This window comes from Corvus kubaryi, unplaced genomic scaffold (assembly GCF_017639235.1).
Source record: "Corvus kubaryi isolate FWS band 111438036 unplaced genomic scaffold, C.kubaryi_AGA036_p1.0 133, whole genome shotgun sequence".
Lineage (NCBI taxonomy): Eukaryota > Metazoa > Chordata > Aves > Passeriformes > Corvidae > Corvus > Corvus kubaryi.
In genome coordinates, this window is record NW_024580667.1 from 5,671,867 (window position 1) to 5,690,693 (window position 18,827).

General features: G+C 35.1%; 1 protein-coding gene across 1 annotated transcript in view; it reads left to right on the forward strand.

The window, feature by feature from the left end:
- CFAP47 (cilia and flagella associated protein 47) overlaps positions 1 to 18,827 on the forward strand; it is a 270,533-nt gene that overhangs the window by 116,139 nt on the left and 135,567 nt on the right. Inside the window, exons 46-48 of the mRNA XM_042035463.1 lie at positions 3,923 to 4,119; positions 8,016 to 8,159; positions 9,702 to 9,875. Coding sequence (XP_041891397.1) covers positions 3,923 to 4,119; positions 8,016 to 8,159; positions 9,702 to 9,875 — 515 coding nt within the window. The remainder of the gene's footprint in view (positions 1 to 3,922; positions 4,120 to 8,015; positions 8,160 to 9,701; positions 9,876 to 18,827) is intronic.

Consider the following 18,827-nt stretch of genomic DNA (forward strand, 5'->3'; position numbering starts at 1 on the left):
GCTCCTCACTGGCTTCTGAATGATACACAAACAGGGCTGCTGAGTATTCATAACAAGACATTGAAAAAAAGTGTCTCCCATTTTCATTTTTAGATCTGTTGAATAAAATTTGCTTTCATTCTTTTTTCCCAGTAGATCTTCATTCTCTGGTTAAGTGTATTTAACTGTTTGTTTAGATGTGTAATGGTATACTGTATTTAAATGTAAAAAGGAATGAATAACCAGTCAGTAGGTTTTTTAGAAACTCTTCTAGAAATCTATTTTATTAAGACAAAGTGAAAGAAAATCATCAAATGAACATACACAGTGATAGCAAAAATTTCAAAACTTATCAGAACTCAATAAGGGATACAAAAGAGTAGCTGCTTTTTCAAGACTACAGAGTTGAGTGATGAGCTCTAATTCCCCTGAACCAGTTTGAAAACCTGACATATAAGCAGAAGAGTCTGGGCTCTTCATCATGATTGCTTATTTAACCTTCTAGGAGTCCATACTAGCAAATTCAGTCTTCAGGTTGATTTAACGAGTTGTTGTGACCCATGCATAGTGTCAGAGGCTGAGATAAGTTCAGTGAGAAATTTAGCTTTGAACTTCTGAATACATAGAATCACCATTGCTGAACAGAAGCTACTATAATGTGCAATTAGTTGGCTAACTGCTGAAGGCCCATGCTTTCCTACCTTCAGAAATTATGCCAACAGATTGTGTGGAAGAGTAGCATTTCTATTTTTACTCATTTCATTTACCCACAATTTGTAATAAGGCTAAACAGTGATTACTAAGGACCATTATTACTACCTTACAGAATATGTTTTTTTCTTACATTTTAATGTCAAAACAGCTGTCACTACTTTTCTTTGAAAGGTACTGTTTTTTGGCTAATGCAGTTAGAGGACTTACTTTGAATTCAGGCAGATCTAAAATGATGATTTATAAGATTTTTAAGACTCAGAAGACATGAACTTTGTTAGTTCCAGGCGGTGATCAGATTGTGTTTTGCAATAAGTAAATGGCACAAGATGTCAGGCAGTTGCCAGAGGGCATGACCAGTGCCTATGTGCTGTAATTTAGTTTTCCAAGAGTGCCTAGTAACATTGCACACCAGAACTTTAGTTTTTGCAAATACCCCTATTTTGACAGCTGTCTCACAGCAAAACCCACTATGATCGAGTGAATGTTTCCTGTAGGCATTTGTCAGATATAAATCTAGAAAATAAAACTGTCATCTTATTTCACGTAGAATGGTTCCCTGTCAAACAATAAAAATCTTGTGTAGGGATGGAAACTGTAGCAAAGCCCTATATTGCTCTGCCTGACTTTTCACTGTTGAAGAAGTGCTTGCAGCCTCATTCTTTCTGATGGATGCAGGCTCTGCTTCCCGCTACATGGGAATTAAATAAATGATGTCCATGGCTTACTGTTAACACTTTTGTCTCAGAAATTGTTAGGTAAGCCAGGTGTGACCCCCTGGATTATGTTCATTAAACCCTTGAATATATCCCTAGATTAACCTTTGTTAAATGTCTTATGAGACTGAGAGAAGAAAACATGCTAGGCTGAGACACTTGTAAGCCCAGTTTACTTTATGATATTTAAAATTAGCATGAAAAACATTTTGCAGGGAAAAAAAGTCAATCTTCACCTGTAATTCAAAGACAAGGGATTTCTGTAGTTGTTTCGATTTGGAAAAACCATGTATTACTGCAAAAGACACTTATCATGTTGAATAAACATAATGAATTTGCTTGCTTTCCTTTTTATTCATTGTAATTGAGTATAATACTTAAATTTTCAACTGATTTATTCTAAAATGTATTTTTTAAATGTATAAGAAGCTGTGCTGGTTTGGCCAAATTTAGAAATATATCCTCTGAGAGAAGGCAGGTCACCACCCCTCCCCCACCAGGTTCAGGAAAAATAAAGGCATAAAAAAGCACAAAAATTAATTTCTGGGCATAGGGCAGCAATATGGGATACACATCATAAAGTCACCCCAAGACAGAAACAAATTTTTTTTACCAAAGTAATGCCAAACTACATATTATAATTATGGAATGTACTTTTAATGGTTTCTCTTTTAAAATTTTACTATGGGAGGCATTTCTGTTTGAAAGTGTGCATTTCAAATATGGGTCCAACTCGGGGCAAAATTACCCTAGTTATTAGTAATTAAAATCTCCATTTAGTGCAAGAAAGGAAAACTTCTGCAGAAATATTTTAGATCTTTCAGAACACTGTACTATCTTTCTTCAAATACATGTTTAAACATTAACTTGAAATGCAGGTATTTAAAATGTGCACTTTACATTTGAATTGAATATTTTGTTTCAACATCTTAAAATAATTCTTGTGAACAGGGACTGTACTAATGAACTGAAAAATGGAAAAGAGTTTCAGTCCTTGCATAACTGACAAACTCAGGTCACTTCTATGGAAGATAGCCCATGGGGATAATAATTCAATGCTAAAATAGGACAAAATAGTAATAATTTAAAAATTACCAGGCCATTAATCTTGTCTTTAAAAGAGAACAAATTAATTATTTCAGAGAGGGTTGAACCTGAGGTGCAATTTATATTCTTTCTGATAGTCTAGTAATATTGAAAGATGAATATAGTCACTCTGTGTGATTTGTCTCTTGAACTTGAGCTTTTTTTGTGGAAAACCTGAAGTAGTGATGACATAAGGCCAGAAGAAAACTTCAGTTGGGTGTTCATTTTCAGAGAGATGAGACCTGAATGCATGGGGAGCACCACTGGGTGGAAGAGAATGAACAGCATTGCAAGTGAAGACTGATTGCAAAATTCAGTTGTTGTCACTAAAGATATAAGAATAGTTTGGATTCAGTTGTCATGCATACCATCAGAAAATAAGCCAAATGAAGGTGAAAAGGGAGAATTCCACAAGACTTTGTCAGGTGTTCCCCCTCAGAGGGAATTGCATTGTTTGGAGTTTTATCTGTAAGATTCTGCTGTATCATTATGTTGTCTCTGACTTTCCTTGCTATCTTTTTCCAGCTTTAGGCATTGGTTTCTAATGCTGGAAAACAGTGAAGAGAATCAGTCTTTGTTTCATATACAACAACAGTGAAGTGTTTTACAGCTTCAGGTGTCTTAGAGACCCTTGGAAGTGGGGAACTCCTTATGGCCATCACTGGAGTTCCCCACATACCTTCCTTTTTCCTTTGGAATGTGTCCTGCAAGGGCTACTGAGGGGCTTAAAATATTGTGGAAGAGTGTTCTTTTCTGTAAGAAGAACAGAGGAGGAAGTCTTTGCAGCAGATTGGTTAGACCTGGCTCTGTGGAAAGATGGACAGCTTTTCTATTGCTTCTTCCTTGCTCCAGAGATTACTGTGGGGAGTTTTTCCTCTGTGCTGTGGATTGGGAAAATGGGACTTTGCATGAATTTGTTTCACTCTGGACACCCCTGTCAATTTTGGCAACTCAGACTTTCAGTCCAAATTTCGGCATAGAAAAAAGTCTAAAGAGTTGTCATGAGAACTACTACATTTAGCAGAATTTCAGTAATTATTGGGGATACTCAGCCAAATATACTGTAATATCACTGATTTCTAATGGTAGCTGTTGAAAAAAGTGTAGTAGCTTGTATAGTTTTAAAAATATTTACAGAAATTCATATATGTTAAACTCTTCTACTAGATTTAAGAGCTCTTTTAAAATACATGTCTCTGTGCACTACTAAAATAAATATAAAATATTTTTTACATGCTTCAATATACCATTTTTTAGGGAACTAACTTATATGGTAACACTCCTAAAACTCCATTGTTTCTTTGAAATTTTTGCACATACTGCTGGGAAGACTCTCCTACAGTTTATTGGACACCTCTTCAGGTTCTGCTTGTGAATTCAATGTTTCTGAAATTTTTACAACATCACAATTTTTTTGGGCCTTTTTTTAGGTGGAAGTGATACAGTTGAGTTTCCTATAAAATTCACTCCTAACTACGCTGGCTGCTACCACTGTCAGATTCTTCTGAAGTCCTCCTGTGATATTCGTGTCTATGAGATTGAATGTGTGGTGAATGCAGAACAGGCTGATGCAGAGCTTGAATTTCTAACTCCAGCTTACCAGATGGTGACTCAGGAAATTCCAATTGTAAGTTCACTCTACTACTGGTAACTAAACTAAGATTCAGGATTTTAAAAAATGAGATTTCGGATCAATACTGTTAAAATTTACAGTCCTGAAATGCAGAAATGCATGTAAATACTGACTTGAGTATTATTTCTCAAAGTCCATGTTGTAGATATTATAAAGGAAAATAATTTACTTCAAGTTAATTATTAGTTTGATGGGCTTAATTCTGATGTTTCTCTTCAGACAATTGTTAGTCTAATATTTAATAATGTTATCACAATGAAAGTGAAAAAGTAGTTCTTTAATCTAGGGAAAAAATACACTATTTCTGAAGACAAAAAAGGAGAGATGCTGAGGAATAAAATAGTAGAACAAGCTTACATAGAGTTAAAAAAATGTGGTAAGCATAGGCAGTATATCATATATAGTTTTATCATGTTTATTTTGTATATGAAATCCTTGACACATGAGAAGTAAGACCAGAGGGAGAGAAGATGGGTGCAATATTATCTCCTTCAAAGAATTATTGGTCAAATTTTAGAGAACTTTAAAATAAAACAAAAAACTCCACAAATATTATAGGGAAGGATCTTAAGCTGTGACAGAAGGAATAAAGATTCTTTAAGAGATAAAACCAGTAAAATATTTCCTGAGACCTGCACTACAGTTTGGTCTATGTACTTTTGATTGTAGAGCCACTAAAGAATTCTAGTGAGTTAATTTACAGAGAAATTTTTCTGAGATTTTTTATTCAGAAGAGTGGGGGCAGATTCAAACAAGAAGACTGAATATCTGGGGAAAGATCATACTGAATGCTCTGTCAAATATTGAGAGTAGACAAGGAACTAGTACATCAGAAAGAATAAAAGAAAATGAAAAGAAACCATATTACAGTGCTATATCTTCTTGCACATATGTTTTAAGATATTAGTAATTTATTTATTAAACACTGATTTTTTTGAATGTTACATTAGCCTAAAAGCAACTGATACATAACAGAAAAGTAAGGACATTTTCTACCTTGTTTAAACAGCTTGCAAACAGATTTGCTTCATTTTCCTGATGGATTTATTTTTCTCTTCAGAGTGTTTCTAAGCATATGCTTTTAAATGTCATGCAGGGAGTCAAACTTTTATAAAGTCTTGCACATTTTCTTAGCAAGGAAGTAAGAAGTACCCCAAAAGGAGCATATATTCTGTGTGAGGGAGAGGGAATGTGTATCTCTGTTAGTGTCTCTCTTTCAATGAAATGCATATACATGATCACAAAATCTGCTTTAAATGTTATGCCCTAAAATTGCAAAATCAAACATTGATGGACAAACAAATATAAAAGTGTGAAGTTGTTCCTGTTCTTTTACATCCTAAGGTTAATTTTGTACCTGTACATTATTTTTTTCACAAGGTTTCTTTCATGTTCAGTATATGAAATGTGTATTACTCTTTTTAGGAGTTAGATACTTTACATTTCTATATACACTCATTCTAGTTGGAGCTTCTCCATCTATCAGAAGTTTTTCCATATTTTTATATTGTTGTTAGCACTATTGTATTTGTCATTTAAGTTTTTTTAAAATATTCTATGGAAAAAGACATGCTCATTTGGGAGCTGAAGGTGAGGTTGTTCAACCTGCTAAAATTAGTTTCTTGAACTGAATATTTATTGCTCAAAGCACTTTACAGACACAAGCAAACTAACAGTCATCACTTGTGTTAGGTGGAACACTTTATAAAGGGAGCAAATTAAATGGTCAGCTGGTTTGCTTGAAGCCAGGCAGTGAATCAGTCACAGAAGCAGAATAAGAACCCAGCTGAATCTGAGATCAGAGATTAGCTTCTTTTGGGGTTTCCATAATTTTCTCAAGCATGAGATGAATGTAACCGTTCCATCTGTGCCTTTCAGACTCTCCAGGTATAGGTCCAATTCAATTATTATGTAGTTTGGGTTGAACTACCTACAATACTGTGAGGAGATTCTGACTCCTTTAGCATTAATTGTGTTTAAATGAATTGACTTGACAGGCTTTGGATAAGATTTTGCATTAAGCAGAGATCCTGTAGGAATTAGATGATTAATTAATTAAAACTAGTAATGAACAAGTATAAAGGAGTGGAATTTGACAAATATTTTCTTTTAATTTTCTAATGTTTATGGTTGACCTTAATATCTTTCTTTAGAAGATACTTTTAGGAATTTATGCTGTGTTACAAAGGAATTTCAAAGTGACCATGTTTGTCAACTACATTTCTCCAGATGTCAAGATTTTGTGTTAGAGATTAAGAAGAAATACTTGTGCTACATATTGATGTAATCATCTCTACTGTGGATAGAGGAAACATCTGATACCAATTTTAGTAGAAATCACTGAAAATACAACAACTTAAGCACCCAAATTTTCACTGTCCTCCTCTAGAACCTAGACCAATCCTGATGATGTTTTTCCTTTATCCCAACTTTTAAAATGTTATATTAGCAGAGAGTGATGACCTGCCAATTTTAAAGCTGCCCAAGCTGGTTTTCAAAAGGATAAAGTTTTTCCTGATATTGTGGAGAAAAAAAAGGATGGTAATAAAAATCAACTTTTATTGTCTTTTTTTCCCCTTTCATTTTATCCTTGGCATGAGGACATCAGTCAAATAATTTTTCCTTTTGTGTTTTCTACCAGAGATGATGTCATTGTTATTAGAGAATTGGAGACATGGTGATCAAAGTTTTTTGTAAAACTGAGGCACTACATTAAGCCTCAACATTCCAAGCAGGCATATGTGCTCAACTACTGGGAAATTTACCTCTTAACACCAAACAGTGAAGCATTAATCATACATATTAATCAAACCTTAGATAGATGATACTGCAGGTGTGGGTAGCTCTGGGTTAGCTCTGCTGACCACAGATTCTTTGTTTCTGAGACTTTCTTAGAAAGAAACAAAGACTGAAGTATCATCTCCATTCCCTCAAATCCATTCTTTATCTCTGATGTTTATATACAATTTTCCATGGATGAAGACCATTGTAGGTCAAAAGATTACTTTCTCTTTTCATAGATCAGATGAGATTAATCTTCTCTATTTGACAAGGCATGTATTAGCTCATGAGTGACACTTTATTTTATCTTTCAGATAAGTTTTAATTTTTTTTTTTTTTTTTGTCAGACTGGATGTTTGGTCATCTGGTTCCTTCAAACAGTAGGATGCTGAATAGCATTATTCTAGTTTTATTATTTTTAGGCACCCCCCTAAGCATGTATTATGAAAGATCTCACTTTTTACCATAATCAAGCAGTCTTGTGATACATCTGGATGCACAATAGACATGTTTCTTAAATAGGCTCATGCTCATATTGCTCAGGACAGGCATTCTTTAAAGTAGTTCAGTCTCTTGAAAGACCAGATTTTGAGAACACAGGACTGTAAATTCTCCTTTGGAGATTGAGTTCTCAGTTCATAAGCAAGACTGATCCTGTAACATTGTCAGTGGCCAAATGAGCCAGCACACCACATCAGCACTTCAAAGAGGTACACTAAGATTTTCTACAGATGGAGTAGGAACAGAATTTTGGCAAGCATTAAACAGCACCATAAAGATACTTGTAAATGTTTATGATGATACTTACAAATTCCATCTTGACCATTAGCTAGATCATGCTCATATTCTTCTAATGAGTATTCCTGCTGACAGTATTGCTACTGAAAGTAGGGGTTCTGTACCTCTGGCTGCCAGGAATAACAGATTTATTATTAGCTTATTTAATTTTTAAAATACACTGCTTTTATTCTCCCCAAAGGCACTCTGAGCCAGTACTTGGAGCAAATGAGTACTGTGCTCTGATGTGGTGATAGCTGCAAGTGAAAGCTGAAATGCACATTAAAAAATTTAAATGCATAATCTAATTTACATCTTTGATTTTCTTTCAGAGTAACATGTCCAGTCAGGACTGGAGGTTTGAAGCAGTTTTGGAAGGACAGTGTTTTTATGGCCCTCCTGTAATAAATGTGCGTGGAGGTGAAACAGCTCAGTATCCTCTCACGTTCAAGCCGGTGGCTGAGTGTGTGATAATGGTAAGAGAGAAATTAGTTTCAATATTTAAAAAGGATTTAAAAATTTCTACCAAGAAAATTATCACCAGTATCCAAATTATGGAAGTGTATAGACAGTTGCTAATATTAAAGCATCTGCTTGAGAGAAAGAGATGGTAAGATTTCCTACTATCTGAAGTAAAAACACAAATTAACTAACTTTGTAAATCTTATGTATGATAGATTTCCCCACCACATATTCTCATGTCTTCTTTATTTGATTTTCTATAAAATCCTTCAATTCTATTTGTTTCTGCCAAGTCCTTCAATCCTTCAGTTATTCTGTAAAAATTCTGAACTTTTATCACAAAAATATACATTGTTATTCTGAATTTAAATACTTATATTAAAGTGTATTTTGCTACCTAAGTAATTAAGTAATAACATTGAGTATTTCTCGTTGCATGCCTACATCACAAATTAATTTATGTGATGAGTACTTTATTTAGTAAAATAATTTCTGTTGCAAGTTAAGCCACCATTTCACAGCTGCTTTTGCCATCAGAGTAATCACTATTCCAAATGCTAAAATGAAGAGCAGAGCAAAGGCTATGACACCTTCAGCAAGAAGCTGTATTTGTGGTTTTGTCTCTGTCCCAGCTGAGAGATTTTGACTGCAAGTTGCTGTTGAAGTATGTGAACTGTGAAAGACAAAAAAAAAAAAAGTTCTTTGAAACATAAGTAACCCTTCTGCATGTGTTACCAACCAAATATGATGCAGTTTAAGATTCCAGTATTATAAAATTATTAAAAGCCAAAAGCCCTGGATCCTTTGATGACAAAGGATTAGGAAGAACATTTTAGCTGAATCACAAAATCATCCCGGTTGGAAGAAACCTCCACGGTTATCTAGGCCAGCTGTCAACCCATCACCATAATCACCCCTACACCATATCCCAAGTGCCACATCCAGGTGCCTCTTGAGAAGGTGACTCCACCACTTTCGCTGGGGAATTATTCCAATGTCTAACCACTCTTTCAGTAAAAACCTCTTTCTAATATCCAATCTGAACCTCCCCTGGCATAGCTTAAGGCCATTTCTTTTCAACCTTTCACTTGAGACATAGAGAAGAGACCCATCCCCACCCCACCACCACCTCCTCTCAGGTATTTGTAGAGAGCAGTGTGGTTCTTTTGAGTCTCCCTTTCTCCAGGCTCAACACTGTGCTCATAAGGCAGGTGAAGGGCAGGTGGAAACACTCAATGAGCAAAGTTCAATATTATATGAGATACAAGGAGACATATGTTCTTCGATGTTTATTTTTCAAGAAGAAGCCAAGAAGTATAAAACCTAGAAATATGAAAACTTTTCGATGTTGAATTTAATAGTGTAGAAGAATTTAAAATAAAAGATTTTGTTTCTCTGGTTTTCTTTGTTTAGCAATGGAGTTTACTTAAGAACTATAAAGGTCAATAGGAGCACTTTCTTGTAAGCATGCTTTCTCACCTAGATTGTTGCTTTGGTAGCAAGAGGGGACTTTTACAGTAATGAAACATTTTTTTTTTCTTCTTTCTTTGTCACAGGGAAGGCTTATTCTGAGAAATCTTACAGCTGGAACTCAGAACATCTTTAGTCTTAAGGGAATAGGGAAGAAACCTCTGCCTCAGGATTGTATTGTGATAGAGTGCCAAGTGGGAAAGGTCTGTCATAAAATCTTATGGGTGCACAATTATACCAAGAAGATGCTAAAATACAAGGTAATTTTTTTGCAATAATGTGACAAATATTTTTTCTGTAGAAGGACCTATACATTATGTATTACAGTAGCAACAACTGCTGTAATTGCAGTTACACTAATAAAATTCATGTATCCATGAGAAAATTTTCTATATTTTATAGTATATGGATATGTTTATAGTCAGGAAATCTGTGTGATAATATGTGATTTTACTGTATGTTTGATGGAAAAAAAAAGATTTCTTTGTGTTTTAGTCTGGTTTCCAAGGGGACAGCACTTCTGCAATTGTTCTCTGTTCATTTGTTGCTCTTTCCTCCTCCAACGTTTTGAAACAACTCCATCAGTTTTGAAATCAGAGAAGGGGGCCTGAGAATTACTGTGTTCCTAAAATCTTCATAACATATTGAATATTGCATGAAAAGGACAAAAATTATTATCCTACTAAGGGAAGGATTGCAGCCTGAGCTCACTATACATGAATTTCTCATGGCCCAGTGGCCTGGCCCATTATCCCAATTACTGTCTATTACCCAGCTGTTGTTTCAGCAATGTTGGAGGAAGTTGGCAATACTTTGTGTGTTTGCTGATAGAAGAAAAAATTCAGAGGTAATCACTGGAGTTGTTGAAAGGCAATGGGTCACTGGGGGGGTTAACCCAAATTCTTAGGAAATACAGTTTTGTTAATTTTCTTGCTCAAGAACATATTTTTACTATTAAATATAATAATTATTTTTCATATGTTCCATTAACTATATTTTATAACTGTATTTACACCAACACATTTTCCTATTTAAAAACACTGTTGTAGTACTGTAATAGCATATTTTTTTCTGCTATTTATCTTGTCTGTATGTTTAATCTGAAAGTGGTAAAAGTATTTCTGTAGCATTCCTCACCCTGTGTACCTATATGTTGGATCCCATGTCCTATACCAGCAGAGACAGAAGGTACATTAGGGCAATAAAAATGAAATTTTGCTTTTCTTCTCAGCTTCAGAGAAGTTCCTGAGCAGCAACATCTTCCACCTTGAAAAAGAAAATCCATATTTGTGACTCTATCATGGCATTTAAATCTAGAGTAGATAACATCCAGAGATTGTGGCCATACAGTGTTTGCCAGGAGGGCTCAATCTATTGAAACAATGCAGGGGAGTGTCAGCTAAAATATTACATGTAATATACAATAAATAATATAAATATTACATATAATATATAATATATAATATACATATATAATATATAATATATATAATATAATATTATATATTATTATATATATTTAGTTTTTTCTTTTGGGGAAGGATTGAAAATAGGACAAAGTACATTCTAGAGGATAAAATCTGACTAGTTGATTAGTGTGGACTTGGAAACTGAATGATTTTTGTTCTCTGCCTTGGTGCCAGTAGGTCCAAATGCTGCTTTATTCAAATGGAAAGGTAATGGTAGTGAGTGATTTGATTTTATGATATAAAGAGAGATCATGTATATACCAGCAGCAGTGTTCTGTTAAGTAATTCATGGAAAGTGAAAATCTTTCCTTGGATGTCTTCTTGCTAGTCTCCAGTTTTCCAGGTTTTCACTTTTACAGGTCAATCTACATTTAGTAAACTTTGTATATCACAGAAAGGTCCAGGTTCATATTCCTATGTTTTGACTCATTATCATCCCCCAAAACAAAGTAAAATATTTTTTTGGCATCGCCTGCTTTTTTTTTCTTTTCAACAGTCTTAGTTTTTTAGATGTGAATGCATTTGCATTTCTAATATATTTGTACTTTTATCTCTGGAAGAAGTGGATGTTTTTGGCAACAGAACTATTTTTTCTGCTTTCCCATTTCGTGTGAACTCAATTTTTTTGTGCCAATGTAAGTGAAAGGCACAGAAATAACAAACATCAAAATGAATATATTAAAATTATTCATTGTATGTCTTTTTCAGAATTTTTGCATTAAATGAATTTATGACAGTTGTAACTATTCCAGGGTGAGCTGGGTCTGACTGAACTTTGACCTCCTTGAGGGTGTTCTCTGGGCCCTGAAATCTGGTTTTGGTTGGTTTTGTGATGTGGGTTTTTTTGTGCTTTTTTTACCTCTGTGACAGTCCAAGTGTGTGTGCTCTTTTTGCTCTGGGACCTTTGGGAGAGAAATAGTAAGGTCAGCTATTTCATGCTTGTATGCATATAATAAATTAATCCGTGTGAATAATGCATTTTCTCTATGCTAGCTTCTTACCCAGAAGCAGTTGCAGAACAATTGTTGGAGCAAGGTGGGCTGGAATGGCTGGAAAAGGCATGGTTGCAAAGACTCCTGGAGTCCCCTGGACAAAGCAAACAGTATCAATCACTTCCAGCACTCTCCAGCAGATGTCATGTAGTGTCTTGTGCTGTTGGAGTGAGCAAAGATCATTTGCTTGCTTTTATTTCTACAAGGGTCTGCTTGTAAATTAGGATTTAATCACTAAATCCAGAACATGATCACAAGTATCTGTAGTTATTACAATGCAGAAAACCTTCTCTTAGAGGGAACTGTGACCCACAGCCTTGTCAGAAATGCAAAATAAACTTTATTTACTCAGATGTGTATAGCACAAAGGACAGCAGGAAAAAGAAATGATTCTAATTTTGTTGCTGTTCATTCCATGCTGCCTGATTACTGTAATATCTGGGTAGTCTGTGGTGAAGCAGAGCACCGGTTTTGTCTTTGTTGGTGTTTCCCTTGGGGGCAGTTGCTGGCAGCCCAATAACTCCTTCTCCTGTTTAATCCAGCATCTCTGACAGTTTTCTGTATTGTGCAGTAGCTAAATTGGTGATTAGGAAGAGGGAATGTTGTCAGTCTTGGCAGACAGAGCAAAGATAATCCAAAAAGTAATAGTTTTGGATATGTTTTTGATGGGATCTTTTGTAATTTTGTTGCCTAAGTAATATCTTCATTATTGAATTGGTTGGTTGATGTGCCCCATACACCCTGCATTGCTGGAGTGTATCCACCATATGAAGTAATTTCTCACAGATTAACTGGGACATACATGATATTAAAAAAAACCCCAAACATAAGAATTTCATTTACTGAAGTACTAAAGCTCAGCCTATATCCAGAATGGTATGAGATGTGCCAGTAGCTGACAAACACAATAATTTACAGGCACGTCCATAAACAATTTACTGCACGATGAATACTTAGCAATAAGTAATTTAGCTGAACTAATACTTGGGTAAATTTGCCTTTGAGGTGTAAATTTAGCTTCACTATTCCATTTTAATAACTGAATATATTAAACTATAAACTTAACAAGACCCCTCATTTCATTAAAAAACAGAATTACATTGTGTATATTCTACTCTGTTTCTCAGTATTTGCTGTATTTTTCTAATAGCCTAAGCCAAAATGAGGGTACTACTGCAAAAGTGACTATTTAAAATGAAATTTAAGTCTGGAAGGAGGAAGAGGGAAATAATCCTTGCCTTTACTGCATAAAGACAGCTCTCTTCCAGCTGAATAATGCTTTTTTCCTTTTCAATCATATACAGAGGGTTTATGTCTGGGGCAGCAATAATTTTTGTATATGTGGTTTGATTGTCTGTGCAACCATTAGTGTGAATCTAGAGCTGGGAAGAAGTGCCTTTGTGATTCAGTGGAGGTCATGTGCATGACTGCATCAATCTACCTTTTAAACTTCTATGCAAAACACTTTCAGTTCCCACAAAGATTTCCATGATTAAAAAGATAATTTCCATAAATTCCCTTGAAAAGTGTGAATGGTTTTATGAATTCTTTTCTACTGACTGATGTGTAAACCTTAGGGAACTGCTGGCACTGTGCTCTTCATGGTTGGTTCTAGGGGATCTTACAACAAATACTCTTTCTTGTGATTAACTTACTCCTGGATATGAAAAAAAATCACCACAGAATTCATAAAGAATTTGTGCATATGTAATATCATGCAGAGAGCACATCCTTCTCTGATGATGAATTAATATAAGGTGACTGCAGTGTAAATGGATTTTAGTGTCTGTAAAATTACATTCAATTCCTCCTACAGAAAAGGAAGTGTGGAGCATCTCTATGAAAATCCAATCTCTCAGTCTCATGACAAAATTTTTTATGCAATTTTCTTCTTTATTTATACAAGTCTTTGTCTACTAGATATAAATAATTGCCCATTTTTTTCATGGCTCCTTGATACCTTTGATAGAAATTTTAGCTATAAAGGTGCCTAAGTCTTTCAAGGCATGGTTTTGCAATAAAAATATAAAACTGTGCAACTGTTTTTCTCATTGCTGTTCAAAATAGATGTCATTAAATTAAACTCTCCAGGGGAATCTCTAGGCCCAGTTAAATTACTTGCAGGCATTAGGTTATACAAACTGTTAGTATTTTATAAAACTATTGTAGAATAAATACATAATGAAAAAAAAAAGAAATCCCCTGTTCTTCAAGGTGTTTATTTCTCTATTCTTGCTGTTTCTGTTCTGGGATTTTACAATGTCACCTCAGCAATGACATGAAGGTTGGGTATTTGTAAGAAATGCCTCAAAGTCATAAAATCATGTACCATAAACCTTTAAAGAGGGGCTTCCCTGTTCAGCCTAACTCTTGTTTGGTAATGTATCTGAGATTTTCTGAGAATAAATTCCATGCAAGTGCAGTAACCTGATTGCTCAAGGTCACCAAGTTTATATGCTTTAATCACAACTGGATGTGTATATTCCATAATCCTTCAATTTTTATCTGTCCTTCCAATTTCAGTCCTTTTGGCTTCCACATTATCTACCAGAACTTCTGTAACAGGGGTTCTTTTCACTAAAGAAAAGGCATTCTTTGTAGCAATAATGAATGATATGAAGGCCTACAGAATTTAAGAATAGCTGTAGTTGTTGCCAGGTGTTTTTTTGATGATTAGTTGTGAATTTTTTAGATCAGTTAAGGGTATAATAAGGTCTTAGGTCAGATTTATTCCTTGAAATGTGTTAGTGGTCTTGACAGGTGGCCTGTCTTGGGAACAAATCTGGATTATGTAGCACTCTTCATTATGTAGAACTCCGGGCTGCAGCTGAACAGGCAGGAATTATTTGGGGAATATACTGAGTGCAATGCAAAGATGTTTTGCTTCAGTGTGGTAACATGCTGGTGGCAAAATAAGAGTGATTGCAAGAATTAAATGAGTTTCTAGTAACTCAGGAATTTGGAAAGTTTGCACTGAAAGGTGGATGAGGGGAAGTAATGGGGGCTTTTTTGGAAAAACTGCCATTCTTGTGAGCTTTGGAAAGAATCTTGTTAGATTGATCAGTCACTCTCACAGACCCAGTTCTGGCCTAGTGTCAAAGCACATTAACTTTTGCTAAGTAGAACCTCTCAATATTGTCAAACTGACCTGAGAAACAATTTTCAAATGGAAACCTTGAACATATTACTGTCTTTGTTATACTGAGAGACAATGGAATTTAAGTATATTTGATTATATTCTTACATCCATTCACCACTTTGCCTTGAAGTTTTTGGAGTTATGCTTATTTGGTTATTCAACTCTGGAAAAAGTTACTGTAATTTTGAAGTTTGGTTTTCCATTTCTATTCATGTTAAATAGCCATGTTACAGTTCTGCAGAATGAGTTTTCAAACCTGTGACTGATACATTAGGTTAAAATTGCAGCATTTTATACATGTACTCCATTTATACTTTCTGGCCGTGTGTAAATAATGACTTGAGGTATAAGACTATGGAGAATACTATAATTTTAAAAATAAATTGTTGGAGATGGCTTGATTTGAGCAAATGTTGTGCAGGGTCACAATGATAATGTTAATAATAATTTACATTTTGGGTCCATTGCGTTATTCTGAAATTCTAGTTTCCTGGGTGATAGTGAAATGATGTAACATATCTAAAGAAACTGCAGTTATTTATGCCCGATTAATTTTGTGCGTGCCTCGGTGTGTATGTGCAGATCTGCCTGTTTCTCTCTGTATAAATACTGTTTGTTAGTACATATCTCTGCAACCCCACCCTTGGTGTGGGTTCTGGTTAATCTGCCTGTAACTGTTCATCATTCTCTCATTGCACATTAGGAAAAAAGCTGGCAAACTGCCTCTCCCACTAACTGGAAGAAGTAATTCCATATCTTGGCTCATTTTGAGTAGCTTGCAAATCAATATTATTTTTGTTGTTGTTGATAAAAGCACACCAATTTATGCCCTATTTTCTTCCTTCAAAATATATTTGCCTAACAATAGTGATCCACAGAAGGTATTTTTAGGCATATTCAGGTACCTTTGGTAATACAGTGTTGTAGATTGTTATAGGATATAAGGTTATTCAATGCTACATCTGAGACTAAAATGGTGTCCTATTCTTGCATACAATCCTCATAAAAATGCATTGTAATAAGAAATGGCTCTCTCTCTGATATTCAGAAGAAAGTTAACTTAACGATTACTGTATATAAATTCTTTTGTTGCTTCACTCCAGGCTTTCCTCTAAACTTACAAAATCATTGCAACAAGTTATTGTTATAAAAATCTGCAATTACTGGCCTTTCCCCTTTATGTACTTGTAAATTCTCCAACTTTTTCCCTTTCTGAATATTCCTGGATGTATTGTTATTTTGTAATAGACCTACAGTTAAGCAGACAGATGTTACACAACATTATGCCATATTAGAATCCCAAATGTCTGTGAACAAATGAGAATCATTCTTGGTATGAATTCTGATATTAGGATAAATTGCCTGTATGAATGGGCAAGTGTGGGCATGCAATTTTAGTATCCATTTTTCATCTGAGGTTGATCATTTAATTAGTCTCAGTAACAGAGCTGATAAATCACATGGCCATTAGAGCAAGACAAAGTTCTATTTAAGGAGCACATGAGAGGGAACTGGTGACTGATGCCTGTTACAACCATAAACCTTCTTAGGAAGTTGGAAATAGGAGACTGTATTGTTGTGACCACTGCTTGAAGATCAGCTAAGGTGTAAATAACTTAAATAGTAGAGACAAATAGGGTTGGTAAATGAATGGGGCTGGTTTGTTAATAAGATGGTGACTATTTGTTTTGGCTGGAATAGCAAGCAGCATGAGGAATATGAGTTTAATGACTGCAATAGGAAAGGTGATAGCAGACTGAGGCCAGCATCAGTTATGTACAAGTTTTAGTGAGTATTGGATCCCAAAAGATTCAATTGATGCAGGGGAGGGAAGGGAGACTTCCTTCATGTCTCTTGAGACAGGATCTGGAATCAAACACTGAAACAGTGACCATGCGTGTACTGACATTATTTCATTGCTTATACTCAACCTTTTCCTATTTGGTTATACAGTCACTTCCTTAAGATTAAGAACTCATTTAAATTTACTCATTCATTTAAAAATAATTTAGCTTCTGTTAGTTCACTACTCTGATAAGGTATCCAAAATCTCTCTTGAATGACAGAATCAAATTTCCAGTCCATATTTACTCATCAGCAATCCACAGGCATTTCATGTTTATAGTCAACCATGCCAGTAGTGTTCCTTTTACTTTGACATCTTTTGGTAGAAACTAGTCTGGTATGTCCAGCCTTTGATAGGAACTGTATTACCCTACCCTTCTGCTTTTTATCCAGTTTCAATTAATCACATTTATCCTACTTTTGTTTCTGTCTCCATGTTACTTTTCCCTTAAATAAAAATCTCATTTTAACTAATCTTATTCTGTCCCTAATAATGTGCTTTCATTTTTGTTATCCTAGGTGTATTTTTAGGTACTTATCCTTTACTTTTGTGTACATTCATTGTAAACTGAAATGGAATAATCCATAAATATAGGAGTTTGACTAATTTATTGTTTATGTTTTAGTAAATGAATCCTCCCTGTCTTCCTTCCGTGTGTAGCAGCCCCAACTTTCCTATGCTTTCCTCTTTGTTGACAAGTTAAAGACTTTTTTTCAATTTTTTTTCTCCAAATACCAATTCAACAAGTCTTTTCATCCGTCTCTTTTTCAGCCTTTCTTTTTCTGCCTCTGGACAAGTAGTCTCTTCCTATTCTTTCTGGTTGCTGGACTTCTAATATATAGTTTGAAATGCAGATTTATTGGGAAAGAGGAAGATTGTTGCTTTACAGTTTTTTTCTCTGTTACTTGGAATAGAAGTTCTGGATTTAGAAGAACAAGCACCTGAAAAGGGATTACATTAACGTAAATACCACAGAGAGGGAATGTATTGTAGGCAATGATTGTCTGTATCAGAAGAAAAGATGATTTAAGAATTGGCTTTTTTTCTACAGAAAATAATAAAAAACTTTATTTACTTAAAAAAATGAATGTGCATCTAATGCTGTTAGTGTGTCAAAAGAAATCTTTGTAGAATGCAGGTATCCACTTGGATGCTTGACAGGGTAGCTGTAGTCATTAATGAAACGAATAAATGAGCTGGAACAAACGTCAAGCTTTTCTAATTTGGCTTGTGATTTCACTCAAAACAACAGAGAGACAATTCTGGTTTTTCATGTAATATGAAATGGCAGCATCCTACAGTACTGCATGATATCCTGAAGAGATTTTTTAAAAGGACTCTGTGCCTCAGTGGAAAGCTGTCACCTGTAGATGAGAGCAGAAATTTCAGTGCCACTTTAAACTGCTGTCATTCAGGAGGGGTTTGCCTCATCCAGTGGCAGAGGAAAGGAGGAGAGGGTGTGAGCAGAGCCATTCCCACACCCGGCTGCTGCTGCTGCTGCCCCACCCGTGGCTCCAGTGGGCATTCACCAGCTCTGCGCAGCGATGCCTCCGACCTGAATGCTTCTTCCACGAGCAGCTGCTCAGAGAACACCTCTGTACAACCTTGTACAAGTAAAAAAATACTCAACCTGTATCCTTGCAATGAGCTTTACAGTTTGCAAAATTGAAAAATCCTCATGTGAAAGTTGTAGTGGTCTCTCCATTGCCCAGATAGTTACCACGTGTGCCATGTACAAAATGTGCCATATAAAGAAGCACAGTTTA